The sequence below is a fragment of the Heteronotia binoei genome, chromosome 7 (genome assembly GCF_032191835.1).
Source record: "Heteronotia binoei isolate CCM8104 ecotype False Entrance Well chromosome 7, APGP_CSIRO_Hbin_v1, whole genome shotgun sequence".
In the NCBI taxonomy this organism is placed as follows: Eukaryota; Metazoa; Chordata; class Lepidosauria; order Squamata; family Gekkonidae; genus Heteronotia; species Heteronotia binoei.
This window is the reverse complement of record NC_083229.1, coordinates 17775417-17793063: the sequence shown is the minus strand read 5'-3', so window position 1 is coordinate 17793063 and position 17647 is coordinate 17775417. Positions and strand designations below refer to the sequence as shown.

At 45.7% G+C, this 17647-nt stretch overlaps 1 protein-coding gene across 1 annotated transcript in view; it reads left to right on the top strand.

Moving 5' to 3' along the window:
* The window catches only part of TG (thyroglobulin), a 234104-nt gene that overhangs the window by 103129 nt on the left and 113328 nt on the right, over positions 1–17647 (top strand). Inside the window, exons 33-36 of the mRNA XM_060243108.1 lie at positions 415–591; positions 4886–4997; positions 8810–8889; positions 10822–10965. Of these exons, the coding sequence (XP_060099091.1) occupies positions 415–591; positions 4886–4997; positions 8810–8889; positions 10822–10965 (513 nt within the window). The remainder of the gene's footprint in view (positions 1–414; positions 592–4885; positions 4998–8809; positions 8890–10821; positions 10966–17647) is intronic.

Below are 17647 nucleotides of genomic sequence, written 5' to 3'. Positions count from 1 at the left end.
TTCCTTTTGTGGGGGGAGCAAATCCGTATATTGAGGAGGATGACAAAGATCATAACTTTTTAAATAGCAGTAACTCCTATTAGGCCACACCCCCAGATGTAGTTTATTAGGCTACATATTAGGCCACACCCCCAGATGTAGCCAGTCCTCCTGGAGGTTACAGTAGGCCCTGTACTAAGAGCCCGGTAAGCTCTTGAAGGATTGGTTACATAAGAGGGGTGTGACCTAATAGGCAAAGGAGTTCCTGCTACAAAGAAAAGCCCTGACACTGATGAGCAAAAAGGAACTTTGTAAGAAGAGAGTGAGTTGCATCGGAATGAAACTAGTTTGCAGGATTATGGGGCGGGAGGAATAGGAGGTACTGGGAATTAGGGACATCTTCTGGGTGAACATTTCTGTGGCTCTTCTCTCCAGGCTGTGCGGAAGATGAATTCTGTCAACTAGCGGACATTGCCAATTTCACAAGCCAAACCTACTTCACCTGCACCCTCTATCCAGTGGCCCAGGTCTGTGAAAACATTATCAACAGCATCCCTGAGAACTGCAGCACCGTGTTACCCCAGAAGCCAAACATTTTATTTCAGAAAACAGGTGAGTTTAGGCTGTACCTTTCAGTCGCATCATGGCTGTACCCAGGGGTGGAATTCTAGCAGGAGCTCCTTTGCATATTAGGCCACACACCCCTGATGGAGCCAATCCTTGCAAAAAAGAGCCTTGTAAGCTCTTGGAGGATTGGCTACATCAGGGGTGTGTGGTCTAATATGCAAAGGAGCTCCTGCTAGAATTCCACCCCTGGCTGTACCGTTGCAAGAGTGAATCAGCGCCTCTGCTTTTAAGATGAAAGGTGTCAGCCTAGAGGCAATTAATTCTATGAATCAGTCCAGTGGGCTGCTGCGAGGGGCATGATAAATCAAGAGATTTTTGGCTTCAACCTTTACAGAATAATCTTTATTTTTTTTGTCATGGATCATAAGAAAAGGGATCTAGGTAATCTAGTGGGTCATATCACATGCGCATGTGAAGCTGCATTGTATACCATACCATACCAAACCTTTAATGGCATAATAGATTCAGATAAAAATACACAGAATATAAAAATTTAAACATTGGAGATAAAATCAAAATAAAACCGAGCTTACAGATACATTCAAACATGCTCAGAATTAAATTTAAGGATGTCAGCCAGAAATTTTGCCACAGCCTCACTAACCACCCCCTCAGTATCACTCAATAAATAATAACAGGGTGGCAGAATAGACAAATCTGGAGAAAAAGAAAGCTTGCCAAATAAATCTTTACGGAGGTTATGGTAAAAAGAACAATCAAGCAATATATGCTGGATTGAGTCAGGGGTATTCGCTCCACAGGAGCAAAGTCTGTCGGCTAAAGGGACTCGCTGATATCTCCCTTGTAAAACTTTGGAGGGAAACGCGTTTAGTCTGGCCAACATAAATGCCCTGCGATGACTTGGAGTGGTTAGGTCTGATAGATAATTGGGCATTTTGCCACAAAAAGCATAAAGACCTAAGGAAGCTGGAGAGCAAGTATAAGGGAGAGTTGGCCGTAATTTCGTTTCCTCCAATTCCCACAGTCTCAGTTTAATACATCTGAAGATATATGCAGATTAAGGGATTCAATCATAAATTCCAATTCAGATGATTCAATCCTTTCAGGATTTTCATTATTAATTGATTATTGTAGTGCCAAAGCTAAACCGGTGATCTTGTCTAGGTCTAGTTTCTCCAGCTGGTTCGATACAGATTGTTTAGCTTGGAAACAAGAACTGAGAGCTCATTTTAAAGAGGCTTGTCACTCCAAAGACCAATCAAAAATTAAGGCCTACATTGCTTACAAGACAGCCTACCTGGAGCTTACTACATCCAAAAAGAAAGCTTTCTTTCAGAATAAATGGGACCAACTTTACCACTCGATAAAATCTAACGATAATAAGGCCTTCTGGAGAATCATTTCAGGTAATCTAAAAAACAATTCTGTTACTGACCCAAATATCTCTGAGCAAACATGGGTTGATTACTTCTCTAACATTTTTGCTGCCCCATGTGTATCCCCTCCTATCTTAGCAAACCCCTCAGTTACTGATATGCCGGTCTGGCCTCCAGTAACTCTAGAGGAAATCAGTGAGTTATTGAAGGATTTAAAAGCGGGTAAAGCACCTGGCCCTGATGGCCTTCCCGCTGAGGTATTCACAAAGTTTGCCGATTGGTGGCTCTTGCCCCTTGCAAAATTGTTCTCTTTTATCGATCTGCATGGCTCCATCCCTGACTCTTGGCTTGACTCTATAATTATCCCAATATACAAAAAGGGGGGGTTGGAGTTACCAGAAAACTTCCGCCCCATTAGTTTATTATCTATAGTGGGCAAATTGTATGCAAAACATTTAGAACTCCGATTAACTGACTGGATGCGCCTAGGCAACATCATAGGTCCTGAACAGATTGGCTTCTCCAAAGGCAAATCTGCTATGGATCACTGCTGCACTCTGGCCTTCCTTGCTGAAAAATATATGCATACCGGGTCAAAAAAATTATATGCTGCCTTCATCGATTTGAAGGGTGCTTTTGATTCAATAGATAGAGCCCAACTATGGATCAAGCTTGGTTACCTGGGAATGGACCCTCGTTTGCTGTTTCTCTTGAGGAAACTTCATTCTAATACCTTTTGCCAAGTGAAATTTTCTTCTAGCGGTGACTTGACTAGTAAAATCCCAGTGTTAAAGGGGGTAAAACAAGGTTGTGTGCTGGCCCCACATCTTTTTAATTTATTTTTAACTGACCTGGCACAATTTTTGACCCCTATCAATGGTCATCCGCCTAAACTTGCAGGCCGAGCGGTCCCCTTATTACTTTATGCCGATGACACTACCATCCTCTCTTGTACAAGAGTGGGCCTGCAAAGGTATTTGAACGCCTTTTATGACTACTGTAATTGTAATTCACTTACTATCAATTATACCAAATCTAAAGTAGTTGTCTTTTCAAATTGCTGGGGCCCACAGAGATGGTTTATTGGCAATTCAACAATCGAGCAAACAAAAAATTTTAAATACTTGGGGATCACTTTTAACCACAAGTTAAGCTGGGTTTCACATCGTAACAACACCATCAACTTGGCTAAGTGTTCAGCTGCTCAAATTAAACAGTTTTTCCTTTGCAAGGGGCAACCAATTAGTTCCAGCAGCTATTAAAGTATTCAAAGCCAAAACGCTTGCCCAAATCCTCTATGGTATCCCTATATGGATCTCAGCTTTTACCAGGAAAGTGGAGGGCATTCAAGCCTCATTCTTTAGACAAATTCTTGGTTTGCCAAAATGTGTGTCCTACTTTGCTCTCTGCTCTGAAGTGGGTCAGTCTTTGGTGGAGACAAAAGCCTGGATTGCAGTGTTTAAATTCTGGCTCAAAATTCATTTTAGAACAGATCCCAACAGCCTTCTTGATTGTATGAAAAGAGACCCATATATTTCGTCCTGGACAGCAGTGCTTCTGTCTAAACTCAATCAATTGGGGTTAGAGGTAGATGATTTTTCTACCTCTGAAGAGTCATATATCTGCATTGTATAGATCAGGGGTGGCCAACGGTAGCTCTCCAGATTTTTTTTGCCTACAACTCCCATCAGCCCCAGCCATTGGCCATGCTGACTGGGGCTGATGGGAGTTGTAGGCAAAAAACATCTGGAGAACTACCGTTGGCCACCCCTGGTAGAGATCAGGGGTGGCCCCACAATATCTTTCACACATATTGTGTGGCTCTCCAAGCCCCCTCCATCCCATCAGCTGGCTTGGAGAATGTGTTTAAAGTTAAAGTTGCTATCTTTCCACCTCTCTTTCCTTCCTCCCCCATCTATTTTCCTCCCTCCCTCTTGTGGCTCTCAAACATCTGATGTTCACGTCTTGCAGCTCTCAAACATCTAACGTTTATTCTATGTGGCTCATGTTAAGCAAGTTTGGCTGCCCCTGGTATAGATCCATTCCATTGGAGATGCTGAGGCTTGAACTTGGGAACTTTTCTCTTGAATAAATCAAGCTCTTGAATAGATCAAGATCCAGCCCCCTTGCAGGCAATAACTGCAGCCAGATGTTTACTAACTGCTAAGGTAGTTTCCAGTCCTCATCTACAAGGGAAAATTGGACAATTTTTTGAGATGGTCTATTCACATAACCTATTATGTGGGAGAAGCAGCTGCGTAGGCGCCCAGGTTCTCTTAGGTGACTATGGATGTTTTTACACTGGCAGTTTGTGACTCTCTATCTCCGCATTGTAAACTCACCTTTTACATTACCTAACATTCTCATAATTGTTTCGCATCGTTGCTTCCCGAGGCATTTACATTTGTTTCAATGAGATGGGTTTCGATGCCACAAAAGCGTTTTTCTCGAGACTAGTTTTGGTCTGGTCTTTTCTCTACGGGCATTTCAAACTTGTGTTGTAAAAGTTTTCCTGTGTTTTAAAAGACTCCCCCAAAAGCCAGCACAAGGTGCAGTAATTTGCATGAGAACTGACAGCACTTGAAATTTTTACATATCATTGCTTGCCTCATCTAGTGATTTAAATTTGTATTGTTTTTGCAGTGTTGACACTGCAAGTTAACTAAGTATTCCGGCTGCCCTCTGATCAGAGACATCCTACCCCCCCCCCCCAAACAAACGCTTGAATGTAAAAGGAAAATAATTAAAGCGGAACAGTGGCAGGTGATTTGAAGACTCTAAAACTCTGGATCAAACTGAATGTAAAAACACCCTATGTTGGGTGCAGGAAATAGCTGCCCTTGCAGCTAACATGTCACTTGAATACATGGTGAAAGAGATTTCCAAGGAACTGGAGCTAGCCTGGATTTAATAATTTTCCATCTTTCTTCCTTGTTTTGCAGTCTCTCTGGAAGGGAGCGTAAAGAACTTCTACACTCGTTTGCCTTTCCGTAAAGTTTCAGGAATCTCTGTGAGAAACAAGATGGATGTGTCTGGGAAAGCTGTTGGAGCTGGGTCCGTTTCCTTTCTGTTCTGTTTTGCAAGCCTGGGTCTTTGATCTGAGCAATTTTAAGAATCTTTCTTAAAGGGACTTTAAGGGGGGGTATACTCAAACCACAGGGCTGACTAGGGCCTTCAGGTCACATCTTGCATACATCGAGCCAGTTCTATACTACCTAGTAAACTCTACCCCACAACATATGCATTCCACGATCCTGGATAGTGTGTCAAGACAGTAGGAACATGCCAGAGCCGGATTAAACCCCATGGAAGCTCCTAGGCAGTCAAAATCTTGGGAGCCCCCTCACAAATTACCTCAGAGTCGGAGCACCCACCCTGCTGCCCACGGCCCCTGCTGCAGCTTGCAGGCACCTTCTCAAAAACCCCTTTGACAAAACTGCGGTGGGGAGGTAGAGAGAGGCAAACTTGGCAACCCCAGCAGCAGCTGCATCAAGCAAATTGGGCAAAGAGCGGCTCAGTTGCTGGCTGCACATGCAGGCTGGGAGGGCTGCAAGCAGGGGGAAAACGGGGGGGGGGCATCCAAGGGCCCCTAAAGGTTTGGGGGCCTATAGGTCAGTGCCTATAGCCAGTTTGGTGTAGTGGTGAAGTGTGCGGACTCTTATCTGGAAGAACCGGGTTTGATTCCCCACTCCTCCACTTGCAGCTGCTGGAATGGCCTTGGGTCAGCCATAGCTCTGGCAGAGGTTGTCCTTGAAAGGGCAGCTGCTGTGAGTGCCTCTCCAGCCCCACCAACCTCACAGGGTGTCTGTTGTGGGGGAGGAAGGTAAAGGAGATTGTGAGCCGCTCTGAGACTCTTCGGAGTGGAGGGCGGGATATAAATCCAATATCTTCATCTACCTCACAGGGTGTCTGACGCACTGAGACTCTTTGGAGTGGAGGGCGGGATATAAATCCAATATCTTCATCTACCTCACAGGGTGTCTGTTGTGGGGGAGGAAGGTAAAGGAGATTGTGAGCCGCTCTGAGACTCTTCGGAGTGGAGGGCGGGATATAAATCCAATATCTTCATCTACCTCACAGGGTGTCTGTTGTGGGGGAGGAAGATAAAGGAGATTGTGAGCCGCTCTGAGACTCTTTGGAGTGGAGGGCGGGATATAAATCCAATATCTTCATCTACCTCACAGGGTGTCTGTTGTGGGGGAGGAAGATAAAGGAGATTGTGAGCCGCTCTGAGACTCTTTGGAGTGGAGGGCGGGATATAAATCCAATATCTTCATCTACCTCACAGGGTGTCTGTTGTGGGGGAGGAAGATAAAGGAGATTGTGAGCCGCTCTGAGACTCTTTGGAGTGGAGGGCGGGATATAAATCCAATATCTTCATCTACCTCACAGGGTGTCTGTTGTGGGGGAGGAAGATAAAGGAGATTGTGAGCCGCTCTGAGACTCTTTGGAGTGGAGGGCGGGATATAAATCCAATATCTTCATCTACCTCACAGGGTGTCTGTTGTGGGGGAGGAAGGTAAAGGAGATTGTGAGCCGCTCTGAGACTCTTCGGAGTGGAGGGCAGGATACAAATCTAATATCTTCATCTACCTCACAGGGTGTCTGTTGTGGGGGAGAAAGGTAAAGGAGATTGTGAGCCACTCTGAGACTCTTCGGAGTGGAGGGCAGGATATAAATCCAATATCTTCATCTACCTCACAGGGTGTCTGTTGTGGGGGAGGAAGGTAAAGGAGATTGTGAGCTGCTCTGAGACTCTTCGGAGTGGAGGGCGGGATATAAATCCAATATCTTCATCTACCTCACACGGTGTCTGTTGTGGGGGAGGAAGGTAAAGGAGATTGTGAGCCGCTCTGAGGCTCTTTGGAGTGGAGGGCGGGATATAAATCCAATACCTTCTTCTTCTTCTTCTAATTGTTAATCCAGCTTTGGAACATGCAATGAATGTAAGGTACAAGAAGCTACCTTAAAAGGAGGTAGACCACTAGGCCATCAAGGCCAATCCTTTGTTTAGTAGTAACTCTCTTGTTGCCCTGACTTGGGATAGCTCAGGTTAGCACAGTCTTGGAAGCTATGTAGGGTCAGCCTTGCATGGGAGACCACCAATGCTCACCTCTAAGCTGTGGAGCCTTGTGAGAAAGAATTCTGGCATGGAAGTTGTGAGCTACCGCATAAATTAGTTTGCTCGGGGGCAGTGTTCTCTTTAAGCTGAGTTAGCGTGAGCTAGCGTGCAGATTTTTAGCCTCCAGCTCACGCGGTTTTGTCTTAGCTGAGGAAGGATGGCCCCAGAGCACCCTGATTGAGGCAGTGGCTCACTGCTTTCATGCCAGTCGCTCACAAAGTAGAATTTTTGCTCACAAGGCTCTGCAGCTTAGAGGGAACGTTGCTCCGGGGCCATCCTTCCTGAGCTAAGACAAAAATGTGTGAGCTGGAGGTTCAAAAACTGTGAGCCAGCTCCCACTAACTCAGCTTAGAGGGAACCCTGGAGACCACCCAGGAAGTCCAGGGTTGCCAGACAGAGGCAGGCAATGGATTTTCATGGCAAGAGACAAGCAGAAGTGGTTTGCCGTTGCCTGCCTCCGCGTAGCAACCCTGGGCTTCCAGCTAGCTCGGTGTTGTGGTTAAGAGTGGTGGACTGTAATCTGGAGAACATACGAACATATGAAGCTGCCTTATACTGAATCAGACCCTTGGTCCATCAAAGTCAGCATTGTCTACTCAGCCTGGCAGCGGCTCTCCAAGGTCTCCAGCTGAGGTTTTTCACGCTACTTGCCTGGACCCTTTTTTGGAGATGCCAGGGATGAACCTGGGACCTTCTGCTTCCCAAGCAGATGCTCTACCACTGAGCCACCGTCCCTCCCCAAACATACAGTCTTTACACTTGCTTCTCAATGCAGGTGTGAATAATGGCAACACATCTTTCTAACATCACATACGGACATAGGAAGCTGCCTTATATTGAATCAGACCCTCGGTCCATCAAAGTCAGTATTGTCTACTCAGACTGGCAGCAGTTTGATTCCCCGCTCCTCCTCCACATGAAGTCTGCTGGGTGACCTTGGATCAGTCCTGGTTCTCTCAGAGCTCTCTCAGGCCCACCTACCTCACAGGTTGTCTGTTGTGGGGAGAGGAAGGAAAGGGGTTTGTAAGCAACTTCGACCTGCCTGTGGGTAGCGAAGAACGGGGTGTAAAAACCAACCTTTCGCTTCCTCTAGCAAAGGTAGCCAGTGGACGGGCCCTTGATGATCCCCAGCCATTCGGTTCAAGCCTTGCTGTAACCATCTGCCCCTTCCCTTTGCCCAGTGGGGCAACCGGATAGGTCGCAGGGCACGCCTGCTGGGCTTATGGTTCAGGTAGCAGATAGTCATTGACAGAGGATGGCCTGGCACAGGCTATGCTTAAACCAGTCAGATGGAAAACAATAGCCTTTTTGTTTAAAAAAATGTGCTTTTCCTCACTCCTCCACTTGCACCTGCTGGAATGACCTTGGGTCAGCCAGAGCTTTCACACAGGGCCGGCTCTAGACTGTTTGGCACCCTAGGCGAGGCAAACTTTTGGCGCTCCCACCCTGCACTGATAACATCAGTGAGTCACAGGCGGGGCACCCAATGCAGTGCCCCCAGAAGGCCAGCACCCTAGGCAGTTGCCTACTTTGCCTCGTGGCAGGGCTGGCCCTGCTTTCACAGGAGTTGTCCTTGAAAGGGCAGCTTCTATGAGAGCTCTCTCAGCCCCACCTACCTCACAGGGTGTCTGTTGTGGTGGGAGGGGGAAGGTAAAAGGAGATTGTGACTGCTCTGAGATTCAGAGTATAGGGCGGGATGTAAATCCAATATCATCATCATCATCATCTTCTCCTCCTTCTTCAGGTTCTTGGACTGTGAACGCCTGTGTGACGCAGATCCTTGTTGCACAGGCTTTGGACTCTTAAACGCTTCCCAAGCAACAGGTATTCATGTCTGATGATGCTATATGTGTATGTTCCCATGGTGACTTGGAATCCTGCCAGTCTTATTTAGCACAGGGCTGAACTATAGTCAGGGGTGGAATTCTAGCAGGAGCATTTGCATATTAAGCCACACCCCCTGATGTAGCCAATCCTCCAGGAGCTTACTGGGCTCTTTTTTTTTTGTAAGCTCTTGAAGGATTGGCTACATCAGGGGTGAGTGGCCTAATATGCAGAGGAGCTCCTGTTAGAATTCCACCCCTGACTATAAGAGACGTGAGCTGGAGTGATCCTTGCAAGACAGGAAAGGAGGAATATAAGTATTGTGATAAAATTAATTAATACAAATCTCAGGATACCTGGAACTGAGGAAGGGGCAAGCAGGTGACTTCATGGCTGTTTCCACTAAGGAAATGGTGAGGAATGGAAGGCAGGAACCCCTCTCTCCACACACACTCATGTTGAGCAGTTTGGTGTAGTGGTTAAGTGAGAGCCAGTTTGGTGTAGTGGTTAGGTGAGCAGACTCTTTTCTGGGAGAACAGGGTTTGATTCCCCACTCCTCCACTTGCAGCTGCTGGAATGGCCTTGGGTAATTGCAAGTTCTCTCAAAGCTGTTCTGCTCAAGAGCAATTCTGGGAGAGCTCTCTCAGTCCCAACTACCTCCCAGGGTGTCTGCTGTGGGGAGGGGGAGGGAAAGGAGATTGTAAGCCGCTCTGAGGCTCCTTTGAGTACTGAAGGGCAGGTATAAATCCAATCTCTTTTTCTTCTTCAGTTTCTAAGGTGAGCCCACCAAATATGTGTGTGACTGTGAGATGCGTTGAGGGACCTCCAATCCCATGTGTGGCATGTCTTGTATAGTTAGGCCCTTTGTTTTTAACTTACATATAAGCAGGCCTCAGATTCAGCAGGAGCTTACAGGAGTGCAGCTAATGAACCTTTCTGAGGGTTCCCCCTCTTTCTCCCCACCTACCTTGTCCATTGAGTAGTAGGTGTAGCTGCATAATAATCCCTGGATTAGGAGAGCGGGAAGCCAGCCAGCCACCAGGGGCGTTGCCACACTCCCTGCAGCCCTCATTAACCCCTGGAGAAGCCCAGGCCACCCTTTCTCCACTTCTTATGTGATTTTGGGTGAAGGTGGGTTGCTGACCTTTTGGCTGGGGTGAATGTCCAGGAGAGCCCCAGGTGAGTGAGGTCTGCTTGGGCTGGCTGGATCTCTAGCCAGCCCAAACAGGCCTCGCTCCTCTGGGGCTCTCCTTTCTTGCATCAGGTTGCTTTTGGCTGATGGGGCGTGGCATATGCTAATGAGTTATGCTAATGATCTCCACCACTTGTTTTCCTACAAAACGACCCCTGCATACAAGGGTCATTTGAGATGTGTGCCCAAGAAAGTACCATAGAAACTGATCAGTGAGGATTTATTTTGTTTGACATCTCCAGGCAAAGAGTTGGCTTGATGCTACAAGCCAGTATTAGAAAATCCATTATTTAGACATGGAAAACAATGCACATGACCACTTTACATTACACAGATGACACTACTATATATGTCACTTCAGTGATTGAATTAGCTGCTCTTCCACAGCTGTGTCTAGTTGTTGTTGTTGTTGCTTTTTGATCCAGGTGAATCAAGGATAGTCTGACCTGACTTTAGTTTGAACTCAAAGTTTCACTGCTGTGCCAGATTTTATCAGAGGCTATATCTAGGGCAGCGAGTAGGTTCTCCTTTGCAAACCATAATCTCATTAAGAGTTTGACAGTTTTATGTTGTTTTCCGCTGTGTTTTATGGAACACCTACGTGGATCTAGATTCTTTGCAAATGACGAAATGGAAGGCAAGCTTTGCCCTCGAGGACTGCAGTCTAAGGAATCTCTAGTCTGCCTAATTGCTTACACTTACAAAGTGACGAACCTTTATGTGTTTGTCTCTCTCTCCAGATGGCAAAGTCTTGTGCTTGATTCTGAATAGTTTGGGGATCCAAACATGCAGTGAAGAACTGAGAAATGACTGGCATGTTTCAGATTGCGCACCTTTGGAAACGGAAGCTAGGAGCCATCCCTTTGGCTGGTACCAAAAAGGAGGTAAAAAACAGAAAATCTGATAATTTGCCAGTATTTCAATAATGCTGCTTTTAAATAAAAAAAAGGATTGTGGATATGTGTGCGGACAGAAAAGTTGCACGTGAAGCTAATTGTCTGGCTTACGCCAAGAGTGTACTTTTAGCTAGGATTTTAGCTAAGATTGGCTTTGAAGTGGTATTAACATAAATTATTATATTAAATAATGTAGGTTTCCCTTCCCTAATTTGTACTTCTTATTCAATTGAACCTGGGGTTCATGTTTAAGGGGTGTCCCCCCCTACCCCGCATTGATGAAGACCATGCACATGGAGGGATGTTCTTAAAAAGTGCCAGGGTGTACACTGAAACAACCTCTCAATCACTGAAAAATTATTCAGGGCTTCAGTAAACTTTTCAGCATCCTCCATATATGGAGGATGGGATTTTTTTTTTTAAAAAGTTGCATGGATGCACCCCTATATGTTTCATTGATTGTGCACAAAGTACCCCTAAGAGTTTCCCAAGGTTTGTCCACCCAGCATGAAGAAAATCTAATGTACTTGGATATGAAGTTCCATGATTCAGGAATTCCATAAGTCAGGGATTCAGTGCAATTCTTGTGCACCTAGAGATTCTTCAGTGTGGTGTTAAAATAATATCACAGTAGGGAATCAAAAATAGACCAATGAATGTGGGGAATGTTATCCTGCATTCTGAAGTGTTACAAGCCACATGTAGATTTACCATCTCACTGAGAATCACTCTAAAATGTTAAAATTAGACATTTTGAGAGCCAGAGTTTGGGGTGTAGCACCATTGGAGAGTACTGGACCAGAAATGATGACCAATTCCACTTTCCTGTTGCTACTAGGATGGAAACAATGAAATTGGGGCATAAAAATAGCCACATCTGTATTTGTTTTAGGTGCAGTAGTGATTAATATGGTAGATTTCCCAGATGTTAGTATGTAATCAATACAAATTCTGCCTTTTAAAATGTCTTCTCTGATTTACTGTAAGGGGAAGTCCAAGGCATACAGATCAGATTTTCTGCTGATTCAAAACTTAGCCTTTACTACATCATGCATAAAAAAACAACTACAGATGAATAACCAAATAAAAAAAGTCCTCTGATAATCAATATTAAACACATCCAACAGGATGAGATGATCATTTTATCATGCCACACTTCTCATTTAGACATGAGACAGTATCTTAACTTCCCTCGCCAATACTGAACAGACAAACACAAACAAGCAACATAGGTAGGTCAGTGACTGATGATTTCCAGGATTCATTATTCAAGTTGCTTTGCCAGTAACGAGCGGCCAGAGCCAGGAAAACAGAGCAGAAGAAATGTTGCAGTTACACACGTTGAAAGGAGAACTGAAATTCTATTCAAATTATGCAAGCTTCGGGCAGAGCTCAAAGCCCCCAAATTGGTTTGATGTTTTCATGGCTGGGATCTCTTGTCTCAAAATTCAAGGTTAAATTTCAGTTTCAGTGCTTGAAGTGTCAAGTTCTTTCTACAAATCCTTGGTGGGATCTCTCTAATACTGAGGGAAAGATAGGCATGTTGGTCTGAATTGATAGAATCAAGTCTGAGTCCAGTGGCACCTTTAAGACCAACAAAGTTTAATTCTGGGTTATGATCTTTCATGTGCATGCAGAGGTCTTTTTTTGTAGCAAGAACTCTTTTGCATATTAGGCCACACACCCCTGAAGTAGCCAATCCTCCAAGGGCTTACAGTAGGCCCTGTACTAAGAGCCCTGTAAGCTCTTGCAGGATTGGCTACACCAGGGGTGTGTGGCCTAATATGAAAAGAGTTCCTGCTACAAAAAAAAGCCTTGTGCATGCACATGAAAATTTATACCCAGAGTTAAACTTAGTTGGTCTTAAAGGTGCCACTGGACTCAAACTTTGTTATAGTGGGTGAAAGATAATGTTCCTCCTAGCAAGAGCCATCCCAAAGCCATCAATGGAATAGCCAGGGCTTTTTTTTTTTTGGTATCAGAAACTCCTCTGTATATTAGCCCCCCCCCCCGATGTAGCCAATCTTCCAAGAGCTTACAGTAGGCCCTGTAAGAAGACCCCTGTAAGCTCTTGAAGGATTGGCTGCATCAGGTGGGTGTGGCCTAATATGCAAAGGAGTTCCTGCTACTAAAAAAGCCCTGGGAATAACATTTCATGCAGGACAGAATGGAACTAGTATATTGGAAATGGGGAGGAAGGAGATAGCTTTGCCTTTTAAAAAAAGCTTGCGTTCTGAATAAAACTTTGTTGGTCTTCAAGGGGCACCTTGACTCCTACTTTGTTCTACTGCTTCAGAACAACACGGCTGCCCACCTGGATCTAACTGCAAGATGCTTTGAGGACTTTATATAATCAAAGTGGTGGGGACAGGGGAGAAACAAGATAAAGCTCTCACTGCTCAGCAACCTGCCTCTTGGTTGAAAAGCAAGGGGAGAGAAAGGAGAACGGAAATTGTAGCCTGATTATGCAACCTTCAAACACTATCCAAATTGCTCCCCTCTCTATGTGGTGGATGTTTGGCTTGTATTTTTGTCTTTTAGCTCTGGTTAGATGATCTGTGTTGTTGTTGTTGTTTTGGGGATGGTTAATGTCCTGTCGTTTAGCAGGGCTTTTTTAATACAAAAAGCCCAGCAGGGACTCATTTGCATATTAGGCCAAGCCCCTGATGTCACCGTTTTTCCACACAGGGCTTTTTTTGTAGAAAAAGCCCAGCAGGAAACATTTGCATATTAGGCCACACCCCCCTGTTTGTTTCACACAGGGCTTTTTAAAGAAAAGACCCAGCAGGAACTCATTTGCATAGTAGGCCACACCTCCTGATGCCAAGCCAGCTGGAACTGCGTTCCTGTGCAATCCTGCTCAAAAAAAGGTCCCTGATTAATAGTTTTAAAATGTGATTTTATTTGGTATGTTTGACCCTTTTTTAGCCACTTCGGTGGCCAGTGGGAGTGCAGAAAGGGATATATAAATTCTGCAAAATAAGAAAGTAAGTAAATAAAATAGTGTGGGATCTGAGTTTGAAGTCTGTTGGTGGAGGTTGCCCAAAAAGTTTTGGTGGTAGTTTAAGTTTTCTACAGAATCTAAATCATGCACTATGTGGTGGTGGGGCGAGGTGTGTATGTGATTGTATCTAAATATGCAACCCTGCTGTCCTTGAATGGTACTGAAAAGTCTACCATCTGAGATGGGTCATCTAAGAACATAAGAACAGTCCTGCTGGAACTGACCAGTGGTCTATCTAGTCTAGCATCCTCCTGTCTCACACAGCATCAACCAGTTCCTCTGGAGGGCCAACGACAGGGCATAGAGGCCGAGGCCTTCATAAGAACATCAGAAGAGCCCTGCTGGATCAGACCAGTGGTCCATCTAGTCCAGCATCCTGTCTCACACAGTGGCCAACCAGTTCCTCTGGAGGGCCAGCAACAGGGCACAGAGGCCGAGGCCTTCATTAGAACATAAGAAGAGCCCTGCTGGGTCAGACCAGTGGTTCACCTAGTCCAGTATATTGTCTCATAGCCAGTTCCTCTGGAGGGCCAACAACAGGGCATAGAGGCTGAGGCCTTCATACGAACATCAGAAGAGCCCCGCTGGATCGGACCAGTGGTCCATCTAGTCCACTATATTTTCTCACACAGTGACCAGCCAGTTCCTCTGGAGGGTCAACAACAGGGCACAGAGGCTGATGTTGCCTCCTGGCTCTGGGCTTCAGAGGCTTTCTCTGGAGGGCCAACGACAGGCCATAGAGGCTGAGGCCTTCATAAGAACATCAGAAGAGCCCTGCTGGATCAGACCAGTGGTCCATCTAGTGCAGTATATTGTCTCACACAGTGGCCAACCAGTTCCTCTGGAGGGCCAACAACAGGGCATAGAGGCTGAGGCCTTCATAAGAACATCAGAAGAGCCCCGCTGGATCAGACCAGTGGTCCATCTAGTCCAATATATTGTCTCACACAGTGACCAGCTGATGTTGCCTCCTGGCTCTGGGCTTCAGAGGCTTTCTCTGGAGGGCCAACAACAGGCCATAGTGGCTGAGGCCTTCATAAGAACATCAGAAGAGCCCCGCTGGATCAGACCAGTGGTCCATCTAGTCCAGTATTTTGTCTCACACAGTGACCAGCTGATGTTGCCTCCTGGCTCTGGGCTTCAGAGGCTTAGAGCCTTTGGATGTGGAGGTTCCCCTCAGTCACCCAGGCTAGTAGCCACTGATAGACCTTTCCTCCCATGAATCTATCTATTTGATCTCCTTCTAAAGCTGTCTATGCCTGTCCCTACATCCTCTGGCAGCGAATTCCACATTTTAATCCCTCGTATTAAAGAGTTTATTTCCCTGTGGCTAGTGCTCTTGACTTACTGCTTAATTAGATCCAAGTAGGCAGCCGTGTTGGTCTGAAGTAGAAGAACATAATAGGAGTCGACTGCACCTTTAAGACCAACAAAGTTTTATTCAGAATGTAAGCTTTCATGTGCTCGAAGCGCCTGATTTCTTGTCTGATGAAGTGTGCTTAGAGCACCCGAAAGATTATGTTCTGAATAAAGCTGAGTTGGTCTTAAAGGTGCAATCGACTCCCTATTTTGTTCTATTACTGCTTAATTGTTTGAGTCAGAGGCAGATTCTGCGCAACTTAGAATCCCCAGGGCATCTGCTATCTGAAATAACTTTTAACGTTTTCGTGTGGCTAAACTCAGTCAAGAACATAAGAACATAAGAGAAGCCATGTTGGATCAGGCCAATGGCCCATCCAGTCCAACAGTCTGTGTCACATAAGAACGTAAGAGAAGCCATGTTGGATCAGGCCAATGGCCCATCCAGTCCTACTCTCTGTGTCACATAAGAACATAAGAGAAGCCATGTTGGACCATGCCAGTGGCCCATCCAGTCCAACACTCTGTGTCACATAAGAACATAAGAGAAGCCATGTTGGATCAGGCCAGTGGCCCATCCAATCCAACACTCTGTGTCACATAAGAACGTAAGAGAAGCCATGTTGGATCAGGCCAATAGCCCATCCAGTCTAACACTCTGTGTCACACAGTGGCCAAATACACACACACACACTGTGGCTAATAGCCACTGATGGACCTCTGCTCCATATTTTTCGCTAACGCCCTCTTGAAGCTGGCTATGCTTGTAGCCGCCACCACCTCCTGTGGCAGTGAATTCCACATGTTAATCACCCTTTGGATCTAATTAATTGACCCTTTGGGTCAAACTCTTGGCCAGCTCAGACCATCTATTTGGAATCCTGCATGCAGGTGGCTTTTCCCTGTAGGCCTCATATTTTCTCCTATGTAGTGTTTATGTATAGATATTTTCATCTTCTCACTGACTGTCTAATTATACTGACCAACGGAATCTTTGTTTGGAATAACCAGCTGACCGCAGTGGCATTCTGCGTGGATGGGTGGCGTGCCCCAAGCTTTTATTTTAAAGTGGCACAAGAAAAACACAAAACTAGAGCGCTGATCCTGCCTGTCTGAAAGCAGTGGGATAAAACGGAGATTAATTTTCTGTTTATTTTATACCGTCCATGTGCATACTGCTTTACAGAATGGCACCAGCAAATCAGAGAAACTCTGGCTCCCAGGAGCTCACAGTCTAAATTTCAACAGTGAGGAAAGAAGATTGAAAGGAAGGGGAGACAGAAGTGTATCATGTAGGGTTGCCAAGTCCAATTCAAGAAATAGCTGGGGACTTTGGGGGTGGAGCCAGGAGACTTTGGGGGTGGAGCCAGGAGATATTAGGGGTGGAGCCAAGATCAAGGCTGTGACAAGCATAATTGAACTCCAAAGGGAGTTCTGGCCATCACATTTAAAGGGACCGCACACCTTTTCAATGCCTTCCTTCCATAGGAAATAATGAAAGATACGGGCACCTTCTTTTGGGGCTCATAGAATTGGACCCCCTGGTCCAATCTTGGGGGGTATTTTGGGGAGAGGCACTAGATGCTATACTGAAAATTTGGTGCCTCTACCCCAAAAAACAGCCCCCCCCCAGAGCCCCAGATATCCACAGATCAATTCTCCATGATTTTCTATGGGAATAAATCTCCATAGGGAATAACAGAGTTCCCAGCAGACATTTCCCTCCCCTCCTCCGCTTTCTGACGACCCTGAAGCGGGGGGAGGGTCTCCAAACCGGGGGATCCCCTGCCCCCACCTGGGGATTGGCAACCCTAGTAACATGGCTATAATATAGTGGGTTCTATGCAATTATGAGGCAAGGTGATAGTGAACATAGCTCTTTTATTGAATGCAGCATGCTATAGCGCTGCCTTAAAAGGCTGAAAACTGGGCCGACGGGGCCAACTATATATACACACGAAGTTTCTGCGCTAGCCTGCTATTGGACCGTTCAAACCGGCAGAGGGCTCATGGTTGAAGCAGGGCAGTAAGAATTTGGATCCTACTCCCTATTGTTCCTGAGTCCCCAAGCTCGGTGCTTCAGGCTCCAATGAGCCAGGCAAGAACTCCAAATCATAGATACAATTCTAGTCACTAATACAACAATGGCATAAATCAGCACACCTGGGCCTGTCTGAATCTCCCATATTAGCTGCCTTTCTGGGTCTGGGAAAAAGGGAAATGTCAAAGGGTTACAACTAGGGTTTTTTTTGTAGCAGGAACTCCTTTGCATATTAGGGTACCCCCCCGATGTAGCCAATCCTCCAA